Source organism: Xyrauchen texanus, chromosome 4, assembly GCF_025860055.1.
Source record: "Xyrauchen texanus isolate HMW12.3.18 chromosome 4, RBS_HiC_50CHRs, whole genome shotgun sequence".
Classification (NCBI taxonomy): domain Eukaryota; kingdom Metazoa; phylum Chordata; class Actinopteri; order Cypriniformes; family Catostomidae; genus Xyrauchen; species Xyrauchen texanus.
The window spans coordinates 18,848,503-18,873,946 of record NC_068279.1 but is presented as its reverse complement, the minus strand read 5'-3'; the positions used below and the strand labels follow the sequence as shown (position 1 = coordinate 18,873,946).

The following is a 25,444-nucleotide window of genomic DNA, read 5'->3' as shown; positions in this document are numbered from 1 at the left end:
GACCCCCAAACGCTCCAAATTAGGGGACAGATTTTATCTTCCAGTCTAAGAAAGGGAACGCCTCATGGGTCCCTTCCCTTTCTTTGATAACCTCCATGAAGAACTTTTTCGCTCATGGAGAACCCCTAAAAAAAAAAAAAAATATATAAAATATATATATATATATATATATATATATATTTTCTTCCCGTGTTCACATACCCTCGACGTCATTATATTCGACTATCGTGGGTGCTGAGGCACGGGGGTATTCAGTGATGCCACCGGTCGAAGAGACGCTTGCGGGCTATCTCTCGCCGGGCTCGGCATCGTCACTTAAGAAGCCCTCTCTCCCCTCAAAGCCTTGTAGGACAACCTCCACTTTAGTGGGAAGGGCTTATCAAGCAGCAGGTCAGGCTGGTGCTGCTCTGCACACTATGCTGTTTTTCAGGCGTACCAGGCTGACCTCCTGAACGACCTGAGTGTGGGTTCTGCGCTTGACGAGCAGGCCTCAGACCCACCTAGGTCCTGACTGAAGGGAGGCTCAAAAGCAAAGCGTGGCGAGTCGTGCTCCTCCTCCCAGGGATTGGGGACAGTCTCGCCGCCCTCGCGAGCCCCCGAAGCAAGACCTCAGGACTATAAATTCTAGTAAGAGAAAACCCTGATGGTCTTGCGCCTAGATTGGGGGGTAGCTCCCCTCGGGACGGGGCGCATGCTTCACTTCACCCCTCCCGGTACCCCCTCGAAGCCCCTCCATTCCCGCCACCTCTTGGTGTTTCGGGTTGCAGAGGCTTCCGTCAAAATTGGGTATTTTCGCTGTTCCTGCATTTTATTCAGGACGCGAAACACCCGACAACCCCTCAACAGGAAGTGTTAAAATATAATACCCATCTCAGAGATCCTGGCAGCGTGGAAACTTCTGCCGGATATATTCTTTTCTATGGGTCTTATAAGGGCGTCAGGATTTAATTCTCTCACCGCTTTTCCGTGTTTCAACGGCGTGTTCTCACTACCGTAAACCAGATTTATTTTTTTTGTAAAAAAAAAAAAAAAAAAACTCAATCTCCTGGTTAAAGGGGCCATGGTATGTGTTCCCCTTCCAGAGAGAGAGTTAGGTTATTACACTAAATACTTCCCGTTTCCCATGGAGGGTGAGGGGTGGCGTCTGTCTTAGATCTTAAAGCTTGAACTACCCGTGGGTGTTCAAGTCCAAGATGATGCCTGTCAAGACGGTCGTGTCTCAAGCCCTACAACTCGTTTGGCTGGTCACCATCGATCTTATGACGCACTTCTATACTTCATTTAGAAGTTCTGCCACAACATGGAAAGTTCCTGAGGTTCACTTCCGGGGGCGAAGTCATCCAGGGTCAGGTTTTTTTCACTCAGCCTAGCCCTTTTTACCCGCACATTCACAATGCATGATGTAGCGCTGGCTCCTTGCGACTCCGGGGCATCTGCATTCTGAATTACGTAGACGACTGGCTGATCCTAGCGCAGTTCCAGGAACTGGCAGTTCAGCACAGGGACATCATCTTAGCTCATCTGTTTCTCTGGGGTTGAGGCTCAACGCCAAGAAAAGCGTCCTCTCTCCCACTCAGAACACTGTCTATCGGGGCATCGTATGGAGTTCAATCACAATGCGGGCACAACTGTCTCCCGCTAGGATTGAGTCCATTCAGATCACCCTGAGCAAAGTCAGGCTAGGTCAAGCTTGCACTGTTATCAGTATCAATGATTTCCAGGTCTCAGGGCGAACGCGTCCACGGTGATCCCTCTGGACCTTCTGGTCATGAGACCGTTTTTGTTGTGGCCAAAAGCCAGGGGATTTCTTCCAAGGGCGAAAACCCCTGGGCTAAATAGGGTTACGCGCCTCAGGCTTCGTTCCCTTTCTATGTGGTTCAGACCCCGGTTTTCTGCCTTGGGTCCCACTCTAGGTGCGTCTTGTTGTCGCAGACTGCTAACGACAGACGCCTTCCTGACGGGCGGGGTAGCGGCCTTAAGTGGTCGTCCAGCTTAATGGGATAGGAGGGTCGTCAGCTCGGTTGTCACAGTCACTGTCTCGGGTTGATGGCTGTATTTCTGGGCCTGAAATACCTCCTCCTGAGGCTGCCATGTCTTGGTGCGGGTGGACAATACAGCGGTAGCCTCTTACATAAATCTTCAAGGAGACCCACGTTCTTGTCAGCTGTATTTCTGACACGTCGGATTCTCCTTAGGGCCCAGGGTAAGCTCCTGTCACTCAGGTCAGTTATATCCCTGGATGCCCGTATATGGGAGCAGATATACGGTCCAGACAGGAAATACCAACGGGGGAGTTAAGAACTCCACCCTAAGGTAGTAGTTGCCCAGAGTTCGCCAGCAAGGGTTTTTGCCTCTTACTGATAGCACCGCGCTGGCTGAACAGGGCTTGGTTCTCGAAGCTAATCTCTTCACTCGACGACTCGCCTTGGGCGATTCCGAACAGGAAGGATCTTCTATCTCAGGCAGAGGGCAATATTTCATCCCTGCCCCGAATTGTGGAATCTTTCATGTTTGGCCCCTAAGGGTACCAACTGAGGGACACAGGGCTTTCTCCTGAGGTTATCGAGACCTTTATAAATGCCAGGCTTTTTCCACTTGGAACAAGTTTGGGTGAGATCTTAGGGCAGAAGAGGACCTCTTCGCCTCTATGGATAGCGCAATGTCTCCTCTACTTCTCCCTGAAATCACCCAGCCCCCTTGGGTCTGGACGTTAAGACACATACATGACCCAGAATGCGTCTGTATTTATTTCTTTCCCCGGTTTATCTGCTCCCGGGAGTCTTGGCAATGTTCACCAGCAAGGGTCTTGCCCCCTATTAATGGCGCCGCGCTGGCCGAACAGGATATGTTTCTCGGAACTAATTCCTCTCCTCGACGGCTCGCCTTGGGCGATTCCGAACAGGGAGGACCTTCTCATCCTTGGCCCGAATTGTGAAACCTTTCATGTCTGGCCCCTAAGGGTACCAAATGAGGTTCACAGGGTTTTCTCTTGAGATTATCGAGACCATTTCAAGTGCTAGGGCTCCCTCCACTTGGAACTGATCTGGGTAGATTTTACAGGGCAGAAGAGGACCTCTTCGCCTCTGTTGATAGCGCAATGTCTCCTCTACTTCTCCCCGAGTCGCCCAGCCCCCCCCCTCCCCCTTGGGAGGGGCTGAACATAGTAACGCAAATGCGCCTGCATACGTTTCCTTCTACTAAAGTTCTTATTACAGAACCAGCTAACTAACAGTTTGTTTCAGTTCTGGATTTTCTGTAGAAAGAACTGTCAGCGGGTACTTGCCTCGCCACTGCCAGGTTCTGTGTGGCCACTGCGGTTTGCCATGGCTTGGTGGGCGGGGTGCCCTCAAAGAGGCATCCTCATTATTGCCCGGGCCTACGAGGCGCGCGGTCAAGCTTCGCCAGTAGGTTTCAGGGCGCACTCTACCAGAGGGCTCTCCTCCTCTAAAACCTTGGATAGAGGTCTCCCTCTGCAGCAAGTTTGTGATGTGGCAGTTGTCCTCTCCGCACACATTCATTAGATTTTTATAGTTTGGATGTTCTCCGGGCTCTTATGCCCTTGAGTCGACATCTCAGCTCATACCTGAACAAGTTTGTGATGCGGAAGGCTGGTCTTCTCCGCTCACATTCATCAGTTTTTATGACAAGTTTGTGGTGCGATAGGGTTCTCTTCGCACACACTCATCGAACTTTATGGGCTAGATACTTTGCTACTCCGGACTCTTATGTCCTTGAGTCGACATCTCAGCCCATGCCTAAACAAGTTTGTGATGCGGCAGGTTGTCCTCTCCGCACACATTCATTGGACTTTTTTAGTTTGGATGTTCTGCACTCCGGGCTCTTATGCCCTTGAGTCGACATCTCGGCTCATACCTGAACAAGTTTGTGATGCGGCAGGCTGGTCCTCTCCGCTCACATTCATCATTTATGACAAGTTTGTGGTGCGATAGGGTTCTCTTCGCACACATTCATCGAACTTTATGGGTTTGATGCTTTGTTACTCCAGGCTCTTATGTCCTTGAGTCGACATCTCAGCCCATCCCTAAACAAGTTTGTGATGCGGCAGGTTGTCCTCTCCGCACACATTCATTGGACTTTTTTAGTTTGGATGTTCTGCACTCCGGGCTCTTATGCCCTTGTGTCGACATCTCAGTTCATACCTGAACAAGTTTGTGATGCGGCAGGCTGGTCCTCTCCGCTCACATTCATCAGTTTTTATGACAAGTTTGTGTGGCGATAGGGTTCTCTTCGCACACATTCATCGAACTTTAGGGGTTAGATGCTTTTGCTTGAGTCGACATCTCAGCTCATGCCTGAAAAAGTTTGTAATGCAGCAGGCTGGTCCTCTCCGCTCACATTCATCAGTTTTTATGACAAGTTTGTGTGGCGATAGGGTACGCTTCTCACACATTCATCGAACTTTATGGGTTAGATGCTTTGCTACTCCGGGCTCTTATGCCCTTGAGTCGACATCTCAGCTCATGTCTGAACAAGTTTGTGATGCGGCAGGCTGGTCCTCTCCGCACACATTCATCAAAATTGAATGGATTAGATGTTTATGCTACTCCGGGCTCTTATGCCCTTGAGTCGACATCTGAAGCTCATGTCTGAGACCTCTCGCGTTTTTGTGAGTACACTGCACAACCGTAAGGGTACGGACAGCCCCAAGTGCGGCGGCGTGGGTATTGCGTTCCCCGTAGCGCTTAGCAGCGCAACATCGTAGTGAAGCTTTTTGTAAAGGGAACGTCTCGGGTTACATGTGTAACCCTTGTTCCCTGAAAAAAGCGGAACGAGGTGTTGCGCTGCTTTGCCGCACTGGGACGTCCCAGGACTGCTCTTCAAAAAGAAGTATCTGACGACACCTGGTGACGTATCCATTTCTAGCCTGGCCTCAGGTGCATCTAATGATTACATCAGCCGAGGCTATAAATTCCGGTCAATGTTCACTGAGGTGTTCCACACATTATTCAGCTCGGCTCACAGCTAAAGCTGTTCCCCGTAGCGCTTAGCAGCGCAACATCTCGTTCCGCTTTTTTCAGGGAACAAGGGTTACACATGTAACCCGAGACGATATAGGTGTTGGATAACTTAAAAAAAAAATAATAATAATAATATATATATATATATATATATATATATATATATATATATATATATATATATAATGTATATATGTATATATGAGAAAACTGTATTTTGAGTTTACTCAGGTTGTCTTTGTTTTATGTTATATCTCGTTTGAAGATCTAAAACAATTTAGTATGAAAAATACACAAAAATGTAAGAAAATAGGAAGGGGGAAAATACTTTTTCACAGAATTGTGTGTGTGTGTGTAGTTTGATGCTTTTTATATATATAACGTTTATATATATATATAAACGGTTAATGGGTTATATAAAAACACTTTTAAGACTAATACACATCATTTTCTCAATTCAAGAAAACCTCTTCTCTGTTTCCAAAACAAAGATAATGTCACCTTTGAACACGTTTCAATCAGCACAAAAATGGTGCTCAATACATCACTGAAATACATATGTTTGCATTTGCAAGGCATAAAAAAACACATGTACAACATCAATTAATGTACATTTTTGAGACAGTCCGGCACTGGCCCTATAGATCAAGTGGCAGCTCCATCAACTGACCTGATACTCATTTACATTGGCTCCAGAGTCATCTTTATTGAGCCCTGAATTTATGACATGCATGTGAAACAGGTCAACAGGTTTAATATACTGTCCACAATGCAGACATGACTTTTACAAACAAACCGAAAGTTGTGATTAACTTTTTAATGAATACATTTCAGTCTCTTCATCACACAATGCCTTGCTTTAGAAGGCTTAATATAGGATAGCCTACTTTTACTGTGGTTTTTTGTGTTGTTTGCCATTTTTGGAGCTTGACAGCATAGAATCTCTCTGGACTTGCATTATATGACAAAAAACTTGAAGAATTGCTTTGTGTTCGACAGAAGAAAGAAAGTTATACAGATTTTAACAGGATTACATGAACAAGCTCCTTCCGAACTTCATTTAAAACTCAATTTTTTTGGACATGTTCTATGGTAAAAGCATGTTATTCTATGATTTACCTTGGAGTATATGAGGATTTGTACATGGTGCTCTGGAATACTAGATTCTGATTGGCCAGTGGTGCCATCTAGCAGTACGATTTTTTCTGAGTAACAACCGCACATTCAGGGATTAAAGGAATTAAAGGAATTCCAGGTTCAATACAAGTTAAGCTCAATCGACAGAATTAGTAGCATAACGTTTGATTGCCACAAATATGAATTTCGACTCTTCTAAAAATCGAGGTTACAGTGAGTCACTTACAATGGAAGTGAATGGGGATAATTACATTGAATGTGTCCAGTTTTTGTAGGGTTTAAACAGAAATGTGAAGCTTATAATTTTATAAAAGCTATTGCATTTATTCTTCTGTTAAAATGTGTATATTATTTGAGCTGTAATGTTGTTTAAATTGTAATTTTTACAGTCATTTTAAGGTTTTAGGTTTTGTTGACTACATCCTCATGGTAACAAAATTGTTAAATTGGCTATAACTTTACACAGAAATGGTTTGTAAGTGATTTAATCACACTAAAATCATGATTATATGCATATCCTTCTTGTCTTGTGGCTATACTTTTGAAACAGTGAGTACTTTAGCATTAAAAAATTGGCCCCAATTCTATTCCATTGTAAGTGCCTCACTGTAACCTCGATTTTTGGAGGAACAAGTCCAAATACATCTTTGTGGTAATAAATGTAATGCCACAAAAGCTGTCGATTAAGCTTAACTTGTATTAAACCCAGAACTTTCCTTTAAGATCAGACCGGTCGTCCGGGTAATGCGAGTCATCTTTCCTGCTTGTCGGATCACTGTGCAATCTCTAACAAATAAGCTAATAAAATCATCGCAACTCAAATCAAAGTTTCATGTCCATTTATTTATTTGGCAAGTAGTCTTGTAATAGGCTGGATAATGAGGAGTCAGATGGTCATTTTCACAAAATAAACACCAACAGAACTCAGACACAAACCGGAGGTGGATTTCAGCTGCTAAGAGATTTAATTATTCTCACATTATGACATAATTTCAATGCAAATCAATATTTTAGGTCCATCTATTTATTTATTTGGTTAGGAATGTACAGTCAGCTGGTTGTTAGCGCAATATAAACCACTTCAGGGTGATTCCTGCTGACTGTACATTATTCCTTAAATTATAATTCATTACAATTGTATATATCAAAATACCATGCTATTACCATCTGATCTGATACATCACTGTACCGTGGTACCCCTATAGTACTTTTTTGTAAGGGTGTAGTAGTTACAACACCCTGTCCAACCTGACATAACTGATACATGTCCAGAGTTGTGGTGGCCAGAGGGAACTGTACTACCTGACACCAAGAGACTGCGTGTGTGTACACGTCTAAGCATGTGCGTTTGTGTGAGGCAGGGAAGTGTGGGGGCTGAAGGGTGACAGACTGTCTATCTTTCAGACACAGAGTAGTTGGTTGTCAATCTGGCACCCTCATCTCCTTCCATCTTATCACAGCCTGACCCCGAACACACTCCCATCTGTCATGCTCTTTCTCACGCACACACACCTACCACAGTGTGGAAAGGTGAGGCTGTACAGAAGAGACAGTCATTCTGTAAACACTAATAGATTTATGACAGTGTTTAGCATGGTGCTCATTTGAGAGGCATAGGTTTGATTAGCCCAATCTCTCACCCTTAATTTCCTGTCTTGTGTCTATGGCAAAAAAGCTCAAGACTAAAATTTCTGAACGCTAATGGCATTAAACATTGATTCAGAAATGGGTTGGGGAGGTGAGAATAAATTATCTACCTTTTCTCCATTAGCATTGCCAAGCACGTAGCAGCCCATGACATGGATGAGGTTAGGCTCGGGATTTAATAAACTCATGAATTTGCCAAGTCTCCTCCAGAACCTGCGCACAAAAGCTCAGCATGATTACAAAGAGAATACAATGCAGGTATTGCAGAGAGTAATTTATTTGGGCTTTGTGAGTACAAACACTCACTGTATCATGTCTTCCTCCTTCTCAACTTTAGCAAATGTGGCCACCTTGTTCTTCAATAGGTACAAATGACCTGGACCTCCCTGGAGAACACAGAGAGCCAATTTACACTGTGCAGAACTACATGCACACAAATACACCACATGCACACTTTTGAAAAAGCAAGAGATAATAACACGCACACACATATACAAACATATTTGTCAAACCTGACAGAAGATAAGCATGTTCCAGATTTTGCAGCCTTTTCTGTAGGCGGTTAGTTTCTTTTCAATCTCCTCTGAAGACGAGAGAGATGAGAGAAGACAGATACCAGAGAAGTAGAGAGAGAGGCAACAAGGGAATCATATTAATTTACAAACCACAACTTTCATAGTAAACAAACAACAGCAGCCAACATCAGACAAGCACACAAAAACCTGTGTAGCCCAATTAACACGTACCTAGTATATCATCAAAAGTGGCGTGTTCGTGATCCTGAGGGCAGAACACAGAGCATGCTTGAACGGCTTGTAAAAAAACAGTGCTAATCTGAGGTAGGAATTATCTGTTGGTAAATATTAGGTGATGTTTTTATTCGAACATACTTAAAGTGTAATATCAGCCCTAAATCATAGCCTCTGCATTTCAAAGCTGTTACCAGGGCAATATCAAATGACAGGCTAAAGAGATGATTTGCACTACTAAAACTTACATGAGAGAGCTGACTGGCAGCAATCATTTACACTGCTTAACATGAGGGGCTTTGTACTAGATAATCAAAACTTAAATTCTCTTTGATCCAGTGCGTGACTGCCTCATTGAACCATACTCACATAGAGAATAGGGATTATGGAGGGGTCGTTCCGGCGGATGATGTTGGGAACGTATTCTGCCTTTGGTACTTTCGATGAAATTAGCTGTTTAAAAACAAGGATGAATTGAATACATGCCTATTAATGACCCTGATGACCAAAAAGCTGCACAACATGATATGATGGTCTGTTGATGAGCTCATACATTTTTTTGTTACATATTGCTTAAGATTTCTTGTCAAAGTAGATGTGGGCGATCAGATTCAGGGTTTTTATTGTTTTACCATTTTTATTTAGTTTGTATTTCTACAGTTTTCAATATGTCCTTTTAATTTAGTTTCGTTTTTGTTTGTTTGTTTTCACTTCATTACTGTTAGATATTTTTATGTGCTTTCAAGCTTCAGTTTAGGTATTTTAGGACTGCCAATGCACTCATTTAAATTCTTTAATTGTCTTTAAATTGTTTTTCATTTGACATACAACGGGATTACTTTCTTCTCATTATATGGCTGTTTTCTAAAGTTTTAGATGTAGTCTAAAAAACTGACATGCTCGTTAGCTAATTACAAACCTCCGCTATGATGTAATCATCTTCGCCTGTTGGTAAATGTTGACTCTATATTTGTTTTTTATCATTTGTGATGAAATTATACCTTGAAAAAGCCTGATAACTGAAACGTTGGTAAATAAATTAGCCTATATTTTGAGTTGTGTAGTTATACTCTTCTATAAATTATTAGCATTGCCAAAAAAAAAATTTTTTCAATGACCGAGTGCACATTTAAAACACGAAAGCTGAGGTTTGTAATTTCTGCGCCACTAGCATCTCCGAAACAGAATTGCAAAAATGGTTTCAAACAAACAGATAGCCCCACCCCCAACTCACGCCATTGGCTTAATGCAATTAAAAATCTCAGCATAATCAAGTGTCATCACTATACAGGATAATGGCATTTTCATGTTTAATGATGGTGGGCTGTAAAAGTTTCAAATATTATAATAGAGTATGTATCTTAAATTAACTTAATTGGTGGTCATTTGTATTTTACTTTAGCAAGTTTTGGAGTCATTCAAATGTATTTTAGTTTAGTTTCAGTTTTTCCAGTTATGTGAGTTTTTATTTTTATTGCAGTTAACGAAATTGTTTTCATAGAAAGAATGCAAGTACCATAATTTTGGGTGGAATGAAGTCATCGCCCTCGCAAGCTGCTCTTTCCATCTCCCTTTCTTCCTCCCAGTCCACATCATCACAGTCTGCTTCATCCAGATTGCCAGACAATGTCTGGAGGTCTCCACCTAGTCACACAAACAGAAAACCACAGACATCCCCAAAACAACCAATGAGATGACAGGTCCTCAAGGCAAGGATTCTATCATCCATGTCTGTGAGGTCTGGGGTCCTAGTATGAATTATCATGCTTGCTGCTCTTTTGTTTGCAAAGAAAAGGTCTTGACAGGTCAGAAAGACAGAAAACCACACAGAGCAACACAAGACAGGGCTTCTTAGTGCTATGTTTTAAACACATGACACAAAGAGAGAGCAGTACTGTACTTGTAAGCAGTAAGATGCACACATTTATATTGTACACAGATGCTGATATTGGGAGATAAGATGCACATTGTGATACACAGTCATCCTCTTTGAAGGACAATTAGGCAAACATCTTGGTGTTTTGTGTGGGTGACCAATCACGTGCATGTGATACAATTAGAAACAGAGACTATGTATGTGTGTGTGTGTGTGTGTGTGTGTGTGTGTGTGTGTGTGTGTGTGTGTGCGTGCGTGCATGCATGAGTTAGTGAGTGAGTGAGTGAGTGAGTGTGCGTGCGTGCGTGCGTGTGTGTGGACTCACTGTCTCTGGAGTCATGGAGAGAGTCAGGCTTGACAGGAGTGGGGTCACTCCAGGAGCGGCTGAAACTCTTCGTTTTGCGATCAGCGAATGCTAATAATGAAGCGGAGGAGGAAAGCATTACACACACTGCTCATCAACACACATACTGTACTCTCGGCTCTTGTCTGACACTTTTTGAAGTATGCCAGTTTTACACTGATATGCACTAAAAATGAGAATCAATTTCACTACTCTTTACACTGAAGCCCTTTTTGATGAGAGGGAGGTGAGTTATTCAGAAATGATCAGGAAGAGTTTATGAAAAAACTAACCCTTATGACTGTGTTTCAGACAAGAGCACCGAATGGTTTTGCTTTTATTGCTTTTATCAGATACCTGGAGCATCCCCCTGAAAATAACTCATCTGACACCATGAATTATTATAAAGCAATGTTATTTTCACATATTCACACACAAATATACAGATAAAATCACTAACAACATACTCTCATTCTCACACATAACATCAGTATGGACACACATCCTCATGTCAGTACACACTCAAAAACACACATACTGTACATATATACACATATATCTACAAACAACTCACTGTGGGCCTTGACCCTCTTGCTGCCCACCATCCTCAGGTGCTTCCGGAAGTTTCTGGGATACAAAAGATTGGCAGAAGCACAGTGGATTGGAAAGAGGCATAAAGAGAAAACACACAAAAATGGCAGATGGAGGAAAAGAAGATAAAAACTGACATTTTAAATATGCTTTTAAACAGTCCATGTATACATGATAGCCTTAGCCATGCCTGATTATGGACAGGGTTGAGTATTTGAAGTTATAAAACAACCTTGGTAAAAACAGATCTCCAGTACTCCAAATTCCTCAGTATAAATAAGCATTTTCATTTCTTTGTGTGCAACGTTATGTCAGACTGTACAATACACATCGTAGCCAAAACTTTGGTCCCAATCGTCCCGATTAACAGCGTTCACTGGTTGTTACGTCATCTGGCTGCCTTAGAAGCAGTCACAGTGAGAAACACAATAACGCAAAATCGAACACTTCCAGATCTTCATAGAATAGTGCTAAATGCTATTTGCACCCCAGTGCAAATAGTGGCTGACACCATAAGCAGCCCTAATTAAATACAAATATACAGTACAGGGGCATCAGTGAAGTGTGTTTATTGTGTTTATTTAAAGTCACACAGACACCCTACAGCCATGGCCAAAAACAGTGACATAAATTTTGTTTTCTGCTAAAGTTTCCAAATGTTTTCTGCTTCAGTTGTTGTGGTGTTGATTCACATTGTTTCTAGATTATTATGCAGAGTGATCAGATGCATTTTAAATAATTGCAAAAAGCTTCATTGGCCAAAATAATTTACTTTATTGCAAAAACCCAAATTTCAAATTGTTTTGCCCCTGGCACAATATGACCAGCTAACATCATTTCACTAATCATATAAGCAGCACCAGGGAAAGTGTGAATGAGTACTAGTCAGGTGAAATCACTCCTGTCATTCTGATTGGATTATAAGAGCAGACTGATTGCTATAAAAGGAGGGAAGAAGTGCTTCCAATCATTGTGTTCTTGTTCGCAATAGTTACCTCTAAATAAAGATGTGAAGCTATCATTGTTTTGCATCAAAATGGCCTCACATACAAGGAAATTTTCAGGTGCAAGAATATTTGAAGAACTTCAAAGAGAGAGGTTCAACTGCAGTGAAGAAGGCTTCAGGACGTCCCAGAGTGTCCAGCAAGCGCCAGGGCCATCTCCTGCTGAGGAGTCAGCTACGGAATCGTGTACCAGTGCAGAGCTTGCTCAATATTGGCAGCAGGTTGGTGCGAGTGCATCTGCACACTCAACAATGGTCTGGTGTCAAGAAGGACAGCAAAGAAGCCACTTCTCTCCAAGAAAAACATCAAGGACAGACTGAAATTCTGTAGGAATTACAAGGATTGGACAGCAGAAGACTGGTGCAAAGTAATTTTCTCTGATGAAGCCCCCTTCCAACTGTAAGGGGAAATCTGGAAAATCAAAAATCCGGGACATCTGGAAAATCGATATTCCAGAGAAGAAAAGGTGAATGCAACCATGAGTCCTGTGTCGTGCCAACAGTGAAGCATCCTGAGACCATCCATGTGTGGGGTTGATTTCATCCAAGGGAGTGGGTTCTCTCACAATTCTGCCCAAAAACATGAATAAAGAATGGTATCAAAATGCCCTGAAACAGCAACTTCTCCCTACAATCCAGGAGCAATTTTGATGATGATCCTTGCATTTTCCAGCATGATAGAGCATATGAGTGATAATGAATTGGCTCGGAGGTCATTACATTTAAATTTTGGATCCGTGGCCAGGCAACTCCCTGGATCTTAATCCCATAGAGAACCTGTGGTCAATCCTCAAAAGGCGAGTGGACAAGCAGAAGCCCACACACTGTGATCAAATCTGAGCTCTAATAAGGCAAGAATGGATCGCCATCAGTCAGGATTTGGCCCAGAAGATGATATCCAGCATGCCAGAGCAAACTGCAAAGGTTATGAAGAACAAGGGTCAACATTATAAATATTGACTCTTTGCATATATTTAATGTTTTTCCAATGAAAGCCTTTAAAACTCATGAAATGCTAATCATTGTTTTCCAGTATACCATAGAAACATGTGAAAACATGCAAACTTTGCAAAACACAAAGTTTATGTCACTGCCAATTCTTTTGGCCACAGCAGTGCACCAACCCCTTCCCCTAAACCTAACCCTAACCTTCTCTTACAAACAAATGTACTACAGATACATAGTATCTCCATGGTATTTTGTAATAAAAGTATAGTAACCATAAAATTAAACATTGTTACTGTATTAACACCATATTACTCTAGTAACACAATGGTTTATTCCATTTGGTTTCTACAATATTATTATATTAATCCATGGTTAATTTTACCTGGATCAAACCTTTCCCTCCGCTCCCCGACCTTCAGAAAATCAACCTACTGTATATATAAATTTTGATTTACTATTCTAAGTACAATAAATTTTGAAAGTGGAGACAGGAAAGAGGATGAGAAATGTTGAACAAAGGGGTTATCAAACCCGGGTCATCTGCACGAAAAAAGCACTTCTACACCATCCTTACGTTCCACACCACCACAGCTACAACAGGGGGTGCAGTTTGTATTCAGTTTTGGTGTTTTCACTAGTTGTTCCCAACCCTGTTCCTGTAGCCCCCCCAACACTGCACATTTTATTTATCTCCCTTATCTGTCACACTCAATTCAGGTTGTAGAGTCTCTACTATCAAGCTGATGAGTTGAATCAGGTGTGTTTGATTAGGGAGATATTCAAAATGTGTAGTGTTGGGGGGGCTCCAGGAACAGAGTTGGGAACCACAGCACTAGACTATTTGAGTGCAAATAGCCACGCTATGTGGCTGGTGCTATTTACACCAAGCGCAAATAGTCACTCTGATAAATAAATTGTGGGTGGAAGATATGCATGTGACTAAGTTATTTCTACAAAAGTCATTCACAAAATATGTGTTAATATAAAACTACTCAGTTAGTAAAATGTACATAAAAATGTACACAGTTTAATTTGCTATAGCTACAGCTTGAGAGTTAGCCCAGTAAACTGCAATAATCGCAATATGCTTATAGTAAGTGTGAAAAGTAAAGCCATCCTTCTGAAAGACTTTGTCTCAATATTCAAAGTCTTTCACAGTGATTCTTGTCTTCATTAACACAGCTCCGGTGACTTTCTCACACTGAAATTAGCTGTCAGTGGAGTTAGCATGCAGTCACATAAAATGTACCACTACATATTCCCTCATCAAAGAATCAAAGCGAGTTCAGTTGACCCTCTCTCTTGTACACTCTCTCTCCTCTCCTCCTCTCATTAGCACTCCACACTGCATCAGGTAGCCATGGTTACACCGTAGTGTGTTCTAGTAAAGTAGGAGTGTGTGGAGAAGTTTCCTAATTTACCAACAAATAATATAGCAGCTCACACAGCCAATGCAAAGCCCTTATACAAATTACAGTTGGACCAGGAGGCATGGAATTTCTAGGTAATTTGACTTATGCAAAGTAAAGGAAAAAACTTGCACACAAAAAAATAATAATCAAAACTGATGGACAGGGTGCCCTATTTCCTACAAGTGTCAGGGCCATTTCTTATGTAGTTTCTCTGCAGGCATAATGCTGCTGCAGCACAACCCACAATTTTAGAAAGCACAACTGTGGTATAAGCCAGTAAAATATAGGAAAACTAATATTCTCCTAGTATGTAAGTGAGGCATAGCAGAGGCAATATTTTATGTGCTGAGCTGCAATGTGAGCCTCTAATCAAATCCACCAACGTGAACGTTTAACAAAACAGATAGACATTTTAATATCTTCCTCATATTTGAGACTGTTATAATGAGCACTGTGACTATGCATGTTGTCCGAATTGCTTTTATTCATACAGTATGTCTATCTCACTGACATTCTTCTAAACCACTGTCAAAGTCAATATGAAGGGTGTCAAGAAACGCTTATGATCTTACAGAAGTCCTCATATGTGAGTGTGCTTAAAATAGATAAGTCATATGTGTGACATGTTGATCCTCACAGATATGTATCATTATTCTCATGCTGTCTGTATATGCTTGTATACTCTCTTGACCCTTTACTTTTTATGCAAAGTTAATGATAGCTTTCAGGAAAAAACTAAACTCTAACATCTTCCAATGTGCAGAATAGAATGAGATCAGAATTTCTGAAAAAACGATTGGGCTGTTTTCACAATTGGATTCCACCTCCCATTCCCCTGCAGGTCTCTTTTAACATTGTAATTTTGGGTCCAAACCATAGTACATGTATTCCTTCACCACCGTGGATATAACCATGGGTACTAGCATCAGCTATTTAGACTGAAACTAAGTAACAACTCACCAGCCTAACTGGAGGAGAAGATGCCAGCTTTATTGTTTTATTAAAGTATCTTTCTCCTTTGAACCCCAAAACCTGCATGCATTCTTTATTGTTTATTTGGATCCCCATTAGCTTCCAGAAGTGGTTACTAGTCTTCCTGGGGTCCACAAAATTCATTGTTCTGTCACAGATGCACTACAAAAGATGCAAATGTGAGCAGCTCTCCAAAGGCAACTTATTTGGAGACAAGCAGTTATGAGATTATACTATAATAAATGTGGCCAGGAGTATGCAAATATGCAAATTATACATACTCAATAGAGAGATCTTGTTTTCAAAAGAATTTTCCCATACTTTTTTCCACAGGGATTTCCTTAAATCCTTCGTAATAGAGTTCTAAGCAATGAACAACAACAAACCAACTAGCTCCAAGTTGAATCACTCCATTACAAACTTGGATTTGAAGCAAAAAAAAGAAAACCAGAAAAAAGACAATGGTACAAGACTGTGTATGTCTTTCATGAGAGCATGAAATAAAACCCATGAATGATAGTGTAAGCGAATTAAAAACATATAAAAAAAAAACTGATTTAAAGTTGTTGATTATAAGTAAAGTAATAATATATTTTATTTTAATTTCAAAATATGAGATATTTGCAAATATACAATTTTGAGACTGTTATTTTGAGACTGTTGGGAGACTGACTAGTTTGCGTAATTTACAGTGCACCATAGGAGTGGGCGGTAGCTGCTGAACTTGTTCGGCGCACTTTGTTGGCAACGATTCTCAGATTGATAGATCATTCTCTACTGGATCATGGATTGTGTAGATCTTCAAGAGGAATTTTTCTTCTAAACATGATTTTCAAACAATGCATTTGAAATAAAGAGACTAATGACTACAACAAAGGCATATACCATCGATCAACAACCTTGGACAATTCACCTATGGAGAAACAAAATGTGATTTTTACTTCCGAAACCCAACGGTTGTGCTCTACAGGGGTTCACTTCAAACCCTAACCAGTGCCAGAAGGCAAACTGGGATTTAGTAATCTTTCACTTTGTTCTTCAGATAAAGAAACAGACCAGTCTCAGGATCTCACCTACATGTACACAAACCTACACTACAGTTGTTTTGAAATACCAATGGATGCAACCAATCTGCACCCATCAGGGAAAGAGGCAGACATCTACAGTAATGTTATTCAGTAGTGTTGGGAACTCTTAAAAAATACCACAATCTGCTCTTTCCATCTTTCTATTCTCCAGAACACCCTAAACGTGCCCATGTTAGCTGAACTCTTTTGTGCCTTTGCAATGAATCTTAAGATAATGTTTGTCCTTTCAATTCACTGTACCTTCAGAGAACTGTACACGGTTCCCTCTAGTCATTCAGAATAATGTTGGAAGAATTTTTGATGATATATCTAACAGCAAGTCCATTAGAACGCACCCGTGAAAAAGTATGTTTACATTATGTAAGTCAGTTCAGCCAGGCATTACTAAATTTGCTGTTGAGCTATTTACAGTATTTTGCATATGGCATTGGTGTGCTGCATGACACTCGACTAATAAGTGAAACTCGGAAGGTGTTCAGTTGTCAGCTGTATCGATGAACACACTCCAGGCACTGAACCTTGAGTTACTCGATTGGCCTATTGATCTGAACATTCAAACAGACAGCCATACACACATAAACCCAGGTGCTTAATGCGTGTGCAGTGGACTACTAAGATAAATAAATTGCTGCTTTCTTTCTGCTTTGGTAAGCCTATTATCGTGACTCCTCAACATGCCGTGTGCCTTTAGGGGAGATAAAAAAGGACAGTTCTGCAGTGTAGTGTGCTGAATTAGAGTGTAGATTTTAAAAACCACAAGAAATAGCTTGATACACGCAACCGTTGTTCCACAAATCAACAGCTGAGTATTTTGTTATAGCCATTAGGCTTTAGTTAGTAATAGCCTTAAACCATGATTTGCTACTTGCCGATTGGTTGTCGCTTCTTTTAAGACCCATCTGGTTCACCCCAACCCATGCCAAAATTTCAAACATTCTGAAGTTGTCTAATGGATTTATAAGGTTGGGAAAACATAAATCTTGATTTGCTGTCCACACTGTCCAACACCAACAAACACCAAAAGGGTTAAAACACAATCCAAAATAATCCAACAACCATTGGAATTTGGTGTAATGGTGTAGTGTTGTACAGTCCCCCGCTACCCGGGAACAAGACAACTGCTCATAGTGGGCACAGGCCGCACCAGCCCTCTTCTTTTCTTTTTTTTTCTCCCCATGGAATGGAAGATCATTCAGCTGGGGCCATATATCATGTCGGGTGTGGTGGTGTCCTTTCCCAAGGGTAAAGACACCGCGGAGACCACACCCTGCACGAAGGAGAGGTAACGTGTGGAAATACGTCACATGCTCTTATTGACCGACAGATCACATGTGGAGGAAGTCCCCATGGTAGGAAACCGTAGCACGGAAAATACATCACACAGGGTTACTCACGGGCAACCAGCACATGTGGAGCACCTACCCCAGTACAGGGAACACTAGCGCACATACTGGGCTGGCATCGAATTTCTCTGCCAAATTCGCCAGCCACAAGGCTACGGAGGACCTGAGTGTGACCTGCCGCAACAGTGCATCTGCTGCACGGTTGAGGTCACCCAGGATGTGAGTGGTCTGTAGCTACTTCAGTCTGAATCCAGAGGAATAGACTGCAGATGTAGCGACATGTGATGCAAGCGTAAACCACCTTGGCGGTTTAACTACTCTACCGTCGCCATGTTGTCCGTCCGGACCAACAAAGGCTTGCCCTTGATCAATGGCCGAAGTCTCCACAGGGCGAGCAATACCGGCAGCAACTCAAGGTAGTTGATATGCCAACGCAGTCGCGGCCCTGTCCAGGAGCCTGCGTCTGCATGCCCATTGCACATGGTGCCCCAGCCTAACTTGGAGGCATCTGTCACATCAACGGCACACCTGGACACTTTTACTAGGGGGACTCCTGCTCTCCTGTCTCATTTGCATTAACCCGAGCGGCGTGACATAACGACGGCAGTATACACCGGTTTTGTAACACAGGGAATGAGGAAATCATTCTTTCTTTGAAAATGTGGAAATCAAAATCAAATGAAACAAAGGATTCTCCTCCCGGCCCTCCACCGGGGGCTGGAGTGGCCTGTCCACCACCTCCAAGCTTACAGCGGGTCTCCACGTCCCTGGGTTGCCTGTCATAGGGGCGCTTCGAAGCCTTCCTAGAGTTCTTGTCACAGGATTATGGGATAGGATGGGTCAGCTTCCTGCGGGTGGGCTCTACATTGAGGAAACTCACCTTGTCAGCCTCCTCCATCTCGACCAGGTTCAGCCACAGGTGGCGCTCTTTGACCACCAAGGTGGACATCGCCTGCCCGAGAGCCCACGCCGTGACCTCCATCGCCTGGAGGGTGAAATCGGTCGCTGAGTGCAGCTCATGCATCAGTCCCGGGCCAGGACTATCCTCATTCAGTTCTCTCAGTGCCTTGGCCTGGTGCACCAGCAGGATGGCCATGGCGTGTAGGACGGAGGTGGTTTTGTGAGCTCCTTGTGCACCTCTGGGAAGAATGGGACTGGGGTGTGTCTGTGAGTGGCACTCAGTGCTCTCTTTGAGCACAGGAACCCAGGTGGAGGGTTCTACTAAAGCTCTACACTCGCCACCGCCCAGGCAAGCATGGTCAACAGCTCCGTGTTGATCCACGAACTCCATCTCAGCCTGGGCGTGGCCCATGCAGATGAGACAGCGATCGTGGCCGTCAAGAGGCAGAGAGGCAGCGACCGCAACTAGGAACAAAACCTTTGTGATTTTTATGGGGTCTTTAAAAAGCTGAGAAGTGAGAAATACAATTATACTACAATAACACAGGTCAGAACAGAAACCAAGCACTATCTCTCTAATGTAGGTTTTATTCTACATTTATGAGTAGGGGTCAGGCTGGGACACAGGACAGTAGGGGTAGTAGACAGTACCTCTCTATCATGGCGGTGGCCTCTTGCTCTTTTTTCCTTCTCTTTGTCTCTGCAATTCCACGGAATGCCCTGCTGGGACCGGTCATAGTGTTATAGGCTGTGGGTGTGTGTGTGTGTGTGTGTGTGAGTGTGTGTGTGTGTGTGCTTGCGTGCGTGTACAGGGAGCAGTGCAAGGGGTAAAACTAAAGTCACCACAGGTAGGTTCAACCACAACAGGTGCTTATCACCACCCACAGGTCAACTGACAACCACACACAGACGTATGTATTCACACTAAACACTACAACCACAACAACGTCAAGTGTCACAGACACTCAGTCAAAAACCAGCACAGAAGATACATTTATAGAACTATAACAGCTTTGTGTTTGTACATATGGCTGCATGGATGCATATATGTTCTATCTAATATGTATCTATTTGTATCTATGTCAGCTTGAAATCCTTCAGAAACCTGACTCGTGACAGTCTTAGAACACTGTGTGTGGATCTTAAGATGAGTGACTTTTCTGGGGTATGCTCAGGCTATATTTATATATATCATAATCAATTATTATATTTTATAATCAATTGTCAGACAAGCGCTATTTGTGTACCACAGGGAGTTGCTGCCTATGTAGTGTTCCAAATTAATCCCTTCCACACTGAGGTTTCATTTCAGTTACAATGATGCCTTAGAAGGCAGCAGCCTATGTTCACTGTAAAAAAAATCAACCCACTAAATTTGAAAACTAAGTTTCTGTTGCCTTAAATTTTAAGTTAATTCAATGTGGTTCAAAAGTTACAACCTGCAGTGATAAGTTAATTGCACATTTTCAACCACTTTAAACAAAAGGGATAGTTCACCGCAAAACATAAGCGCTATCATCATTTATCCACCCTTATATTGCTCCAAACCTGTATGTCTTTCTTCTGTGGAACACAAAAGGAGATGTTAGGCAGAATGAAAAAAGTCACGATGCACTTTGTATGGAAAAAGATGCCATGAAAGTGAATAGTGACTGAGGCTAACATTCTGCCTAATATATCTTTTTGTGTTATGTGTAGGAAATTACAAAAAATGCGCATTTGAAAAGGATAATTGTGAGCAAATGATGACAGAATTTACAGTTTGGGGTGAACTATTCCTTAAATTACTGATGAGGAAAATCCAGTTGAAACTCATAAAATTGATCAGAGATGACAGAAATTATTGTGATAAGTTAAATAGATAGAAACATAGATTTTGTTCCCATTATGATAATGTAGTGATGATTTTTATTTTTTTATTTTTTTACAGTTTAAGCAGTAGACAGCAAAGTAAATTCCCTAGGTTCTGGAGGAAAGTTTATGTGTGCTGTGTGAGTCAGAGCTCCTCCAATGCTGGTGGATTAACAGATAACACAGGACAGGAGATACTGAAGCACACAGGAGCAGAGGGTGGGGATGGAGTGGAGTTTTAAAAATGGTGGATTAATTTGAAAGTAATACTCACGATATTCTTTAGAGCCAAGGAAAGACGCATAACCAAAAAGATAAAGAGTGGAAAGAGAGAAAAGGCACTTTAACCTTCATGAGAAACTCACAAAAAAATGAAAAGATGGAAAAGAGTGTCATTCATTTGTTAACTCTAGGTCAGTTAATATGAAAGCGTCACCAGACTGCTTCATCACTACTGTTTAGTCAATTATCACTAAAATTCAATTTCTACAACAGAACATGAAAGACTGACATTTCACACAAATTTAAAATGTTCTAAAGTGAAAGTGTCAATAAGAAGTCAGCAAAGAGAAGGTGTGAGTAAGCCAGAGGAGAAAGTGAATTAAGTAGTTGAAGAGATACAGTAGCAATGGATTTGAAGACAAAGAAAGGGAGACAGTGAAGGGAAGGGAGGGGAAAAGGGAGAGAGAAGTGACATCAAATGATAAGATGGGAGGGCATCGTGTGGTTGCACATCAGCTGAGAGGAGGTGGACTGCACCCAATGGGGGGCTCAACCAGGGGGCTCTGTAATTATGACTTTAGCGAGGCAGGTGATAATTAAGCAGTCAGGCTGAGAAAATAGAAGGAAATAGATGAGAAAGAGAATAAGGAGAAGAAATAGTAGTAAAGAGTAAAGAAAAAGAAATAGAAGAATGAGGAAGACAAGAGAAAGAGTAGGAAGGGAAAGAAAAAGAGAATGGATAAATAATAAAAGAAGATGAAAGAGAAAGGTGAGAATGAGAAAAGGAAAGATATAAAGGGAGGGATAAAACAGAGGAATAAAAAATTAGGAATAGGAGGAGAAAGTTAAAGAGGAAAAGAAAAAGGTAGAGGTATAAAAAGAGGCAAAGCGTGAAGCGTGAAGAAGTGGAAAATTAAATGAAAGAGGAAGCAGAGAATATAGAGACAAAGGAGGAAATGAAGGTGGAAGATAAAAGAAAGAGAATAAGGAGAAAGAGGAGTAAACAGGAAAGAAAAAGAGGAGAGGAAAGAGGAAGAGAAAGAGGAGGAAGGGAGAGATATGGAGAATGAATAAAATAATGAAAAAGAGGAGGAGAACAAGAAAGAAAAATAGGAAAAGAATGAGGAAGAAAAAGAAAAAAGAAAGAGAAAGTTGATGAGGAAGAGGAGGAGATAAAGAAAAGAGGAAATTAAAGAGAAAGATGAGGAGATAGAGAAAAAGGAGTAAAAAGAAATTAAAGAGAGTAAGGAGGTTAAAGAGGAGTAAAACGTAAAGCAAACAAACAGGAGAAAAATTAGGAAGAAACAGAGAAAGAGTACAAAGGGAGAGATAGAGAGAAGGAAGAAAAGAATGAGGGAGAGGAGGAGGATGTGAAAGAAAAAGAGGAAAAGAAAGGGGAAGAGAAAGAGGATGAGGAAGAGGAGGACATAGAGAAAGAAAATTATGTATAGGAGAAAAAGAAGGGTGGAGGAAAGAGAAATAGGATGAAAATGAGGAAGAAGAAGCAGATGAGAAAGAGGATGAAGAAAAGGAGGAAGAATAAAGAAAAAAAGTGAAAGAGACAGAATATATCCTGCCCTCTCACATGCATGAGTCAGGATAACTTAATGATATGTCTTCTTAATATACCAAGCCCTCTCCAGAGGAAATGGAAGGACAGAACGAGAGGTTCGATGTCATGAATCCCATGTGTACTCACGCTTGCATTGTGGTGGTTGCAGTCTGGAAGCTGAACATGTTCTCTTTAGGGAACCAGCTATTGGCATGATCATCTGCAAACAAAAAGAGAAAGGGTCTTTCAGGCATTGTGTAAATCTCATGAGTAAACCAATAAACCACCATTCAGTGGCGGCGAACAGAGATGCATTATCGTCTACCCTCCTCACCTCTGTCCTCAGAGGGCACATGGTCTTCACTGTACATCCTCTCCAGCTTCTTGTGCTGCTTGCCACTATCATGAGTTGAGTTATCAAGGTCCAAAGAGCGCTGGCTCTGGCAGTGTGGCCGAATGCAGGCCACACAATCTGGGGTGCAGTCCTCCCTCGACCTGCTCCGACTTGATCCCCAGTCCCGGACGTTATGAGTGCTCCGTGAGCTCTGAAAAGGTTGTGTCACAGGGGCTTGACCATAGTGATGCTGGTGGATGTGGCCGTTGTTTCCACAGTGATGGCTTCCTCGATGCTGGCTGCCATGTAAATTGGAGGGAGCATTGGCTTGTGGTGGCTCTGTGGTTCTTTTTAGCACCTCTAGTTCCAAACTCTCTTCGCTTCCCAGCCCCCCAAGCATATCTCGTTCTCTGGTAATGGTGTAGACACGTGCTGGTTTCAAAGAGTTCTCTACACACCTGTGATGCTGCTGGTCCTCAGAGGAGAGGCTGCACTCGACTGAGAGACAACGCTTGGAACTGGTCAGAAGAGGGGCAGACTGGCAGACTGGTGGAATATTTTCTTGAAATGGCTTGACCATAAGAGTGTGATGGGAGTATGGCTGAAGGCTAATTTTGTTGTTCAGACTGCTAATGTCCGAGGACTCTTTGTCTTGACCAGTGATGGTGTCAGATAGCAAATGATCTGTAGAAGAAGGGAGAAAGTGAGCGTGAGAGAAAGGGACAGAAAAGAACAAATAAGAACACTTTGCTCGCACTTTGGCTTGTGCATTGTGTCTTGGTAACAGTAGGACTGACACAAAGGGGCCAATTAAGCTCTTTTCTAATGATTAATAAAAAGAGGCCTGGCCTGTTACAGGAGGAGAAGAGGGTAAAACTTTACTAATTAATTAATGTTGAACTTAAAATTGTGATGCTTTGGAAGACACCTACTGGAAGTACAGTACTTTTACATGCATCGCTCAGTACCTTGACGGACTGTAAAATAGGTCAATAGAAGGTAAGGGATGAGGTGGAATGTACCTAACCTGATCCGCTGTGGTTTTCTGGGTGAGTGTGAGAAAGGTATTCTCCAAATGCTCGAGCTGCTCTGCAGAGAGACAAAATCAAAGCATGGTGATAAAAAAAAACTGTCTTTCTAGACACTCTTTCACGTAAATACTGCTTTCAGACTGCGCAGAGTTCATGACCCGCTCAGTTTTTTCTATAATGATTGTCTTGCAAACAGCTTCCATAGTGATGGCCCTCTCTGTTAAAGATTGTCATAAAGACAATGTACTTACCACCTACTGACTGAAGTGTTTTTAGCAGCTCTTATTGGCCACCAATGGGCTTCAGACACTTATGGCTTCATACTCTAATATAATCCTGTTAAAACAGCTTAAGCTGGTTTGCTGGTCCTAGCTTAGGCTGATTTTGGATGGGTTTTGTTCAGCAGAGCTGTCTGCTTTATGCTTACTAAAATTACTGACTAGACTGGATGACCAGCAAACCAGTTTAGGATGGTTTAAGCCATTTAGGTTTATTTTTTTTTTGCAGAGATTTCTGCTTTATACAATTCTGACTGACCATTTTTCTCACCTGAACACTTTTTAAGCTTTTCAGTCATTGTTTTGACAAAAATTATTATCACTAACCACATCACAGAGTATATGGCTACAGACCTAGATCAATATAAAGTATTTCTCACAAACCTGATAAGCTCACAAGCGAAAATGACAAACCGTTAGAAGATAATGTTATATGATGTGGGCTCCAGTTTCAACTGGGCAGCCGTGCCTGGAGATGCTTCCAGGAAAAATAAGCAAACCTCCCCAGACCATGACTTAATGAGGTTTAAAACAGAGAATTAAATCTAACACTTATGGGAAGCTCTCAATGTCAAGTAAAATAGAGTGAGCGTCTCCATGCCAAAACCACAATGTTTTTAATAAACCTATAACAATTTACAATGGTAAAATTATTAAAAGAATATATAATATTTTGAACACAATCTTGAGATTTGTTTGAAATTAAAATATTTTAGTAGTAGTTTTTTTAAGAAAGGATAACTAAATTTGTGTTCAGTGAATTTGTGTGGATGAAAGTCTGTACATACTGTATATATATTACTGACAAACTTTGTATTACAGAATGTTCCTATCATCAAGCAATTCAAGTTTGATGTACCACCTTAAAGTTTTTTTGGAATCTGTTCTGAATTATAATAATTAGCCTATTTCATTACTCTTTTAATTGTTTCAGTATACACTAAAATATGATAATTTGGGGGCTTTTCTCAGTAAATTGTTTATTGATATATACAGTAGAGAACAGTAGAAAGATCTTTACAGAATGTGTGTGTTTGCATGTGTGTTTGTGCTTATGCTACAGGCATTAAAGTCAGTGAAGATGCCTTCCAAAATTATGCAGTTTGTTGTTTTCACCATTACATTTTTTTCAAATGCATTTCCACTCCAAAATGCCCTCATAATCAGCATGGATGATTTATACAAACA

The 25,444-nt window shown here is 41.6% G+C and overlaps 1 protein-coding gene across 1 annotated transcript in view; it reads right to left on the bottom strand.

Annotated features, from left to right (window-relative positions):
• The window catches only part of LOC127643232 (NMDA receptor synaptonuclear signaling and neuronal migration factor-like), a 44,775-nt gene that overhangs the window by 9,682 nt on the left and 9,649 nt on the right, over positions 1-25,444 (bottom strand). The window contains exons 2-12 of the mRNA XM_052125877.1: positions 23,975-24,036; positions 22,948-23,631; positions 22,761-22,833; positions 11,306-11,358; positions 10,714-10,803; positions 10,029-10,156; positions 8,882-8,965; positions 8,510-8,543; positions 8,276-8,346; positions 8,070-8,149; positions 7,874-7,976 (exon numbers count right to left, since the gene is read on the bottom strand). Coding sequence (XP_051981837.1) covers positions 7,874-7,976; positions 8,070-8,149; positions 8,276-8,346; positions 8,510-8,543; positions 8,882-8,965; positions 10,029-10,156; positions 10,714-10,803; positions 11,306-11,358; positions 22,761-22,833; positions 22,948-23,631; positions 23,975-24,036 — 1,462 coding nt within the window. The remainder of the gene's footprint in view (positions 1-7,873; positions 7,977-8,069; positions 8,150-8,275; positions 8,347-8,509; positions 8,544-8,881; positions 8,966-10,028; positions 10,157-10,713; positions 10,804-11,305; positions 11,359-22,760; positions 22,834-22,947; positions 23,632-23,974; positions 24,037-25,444) is intronic.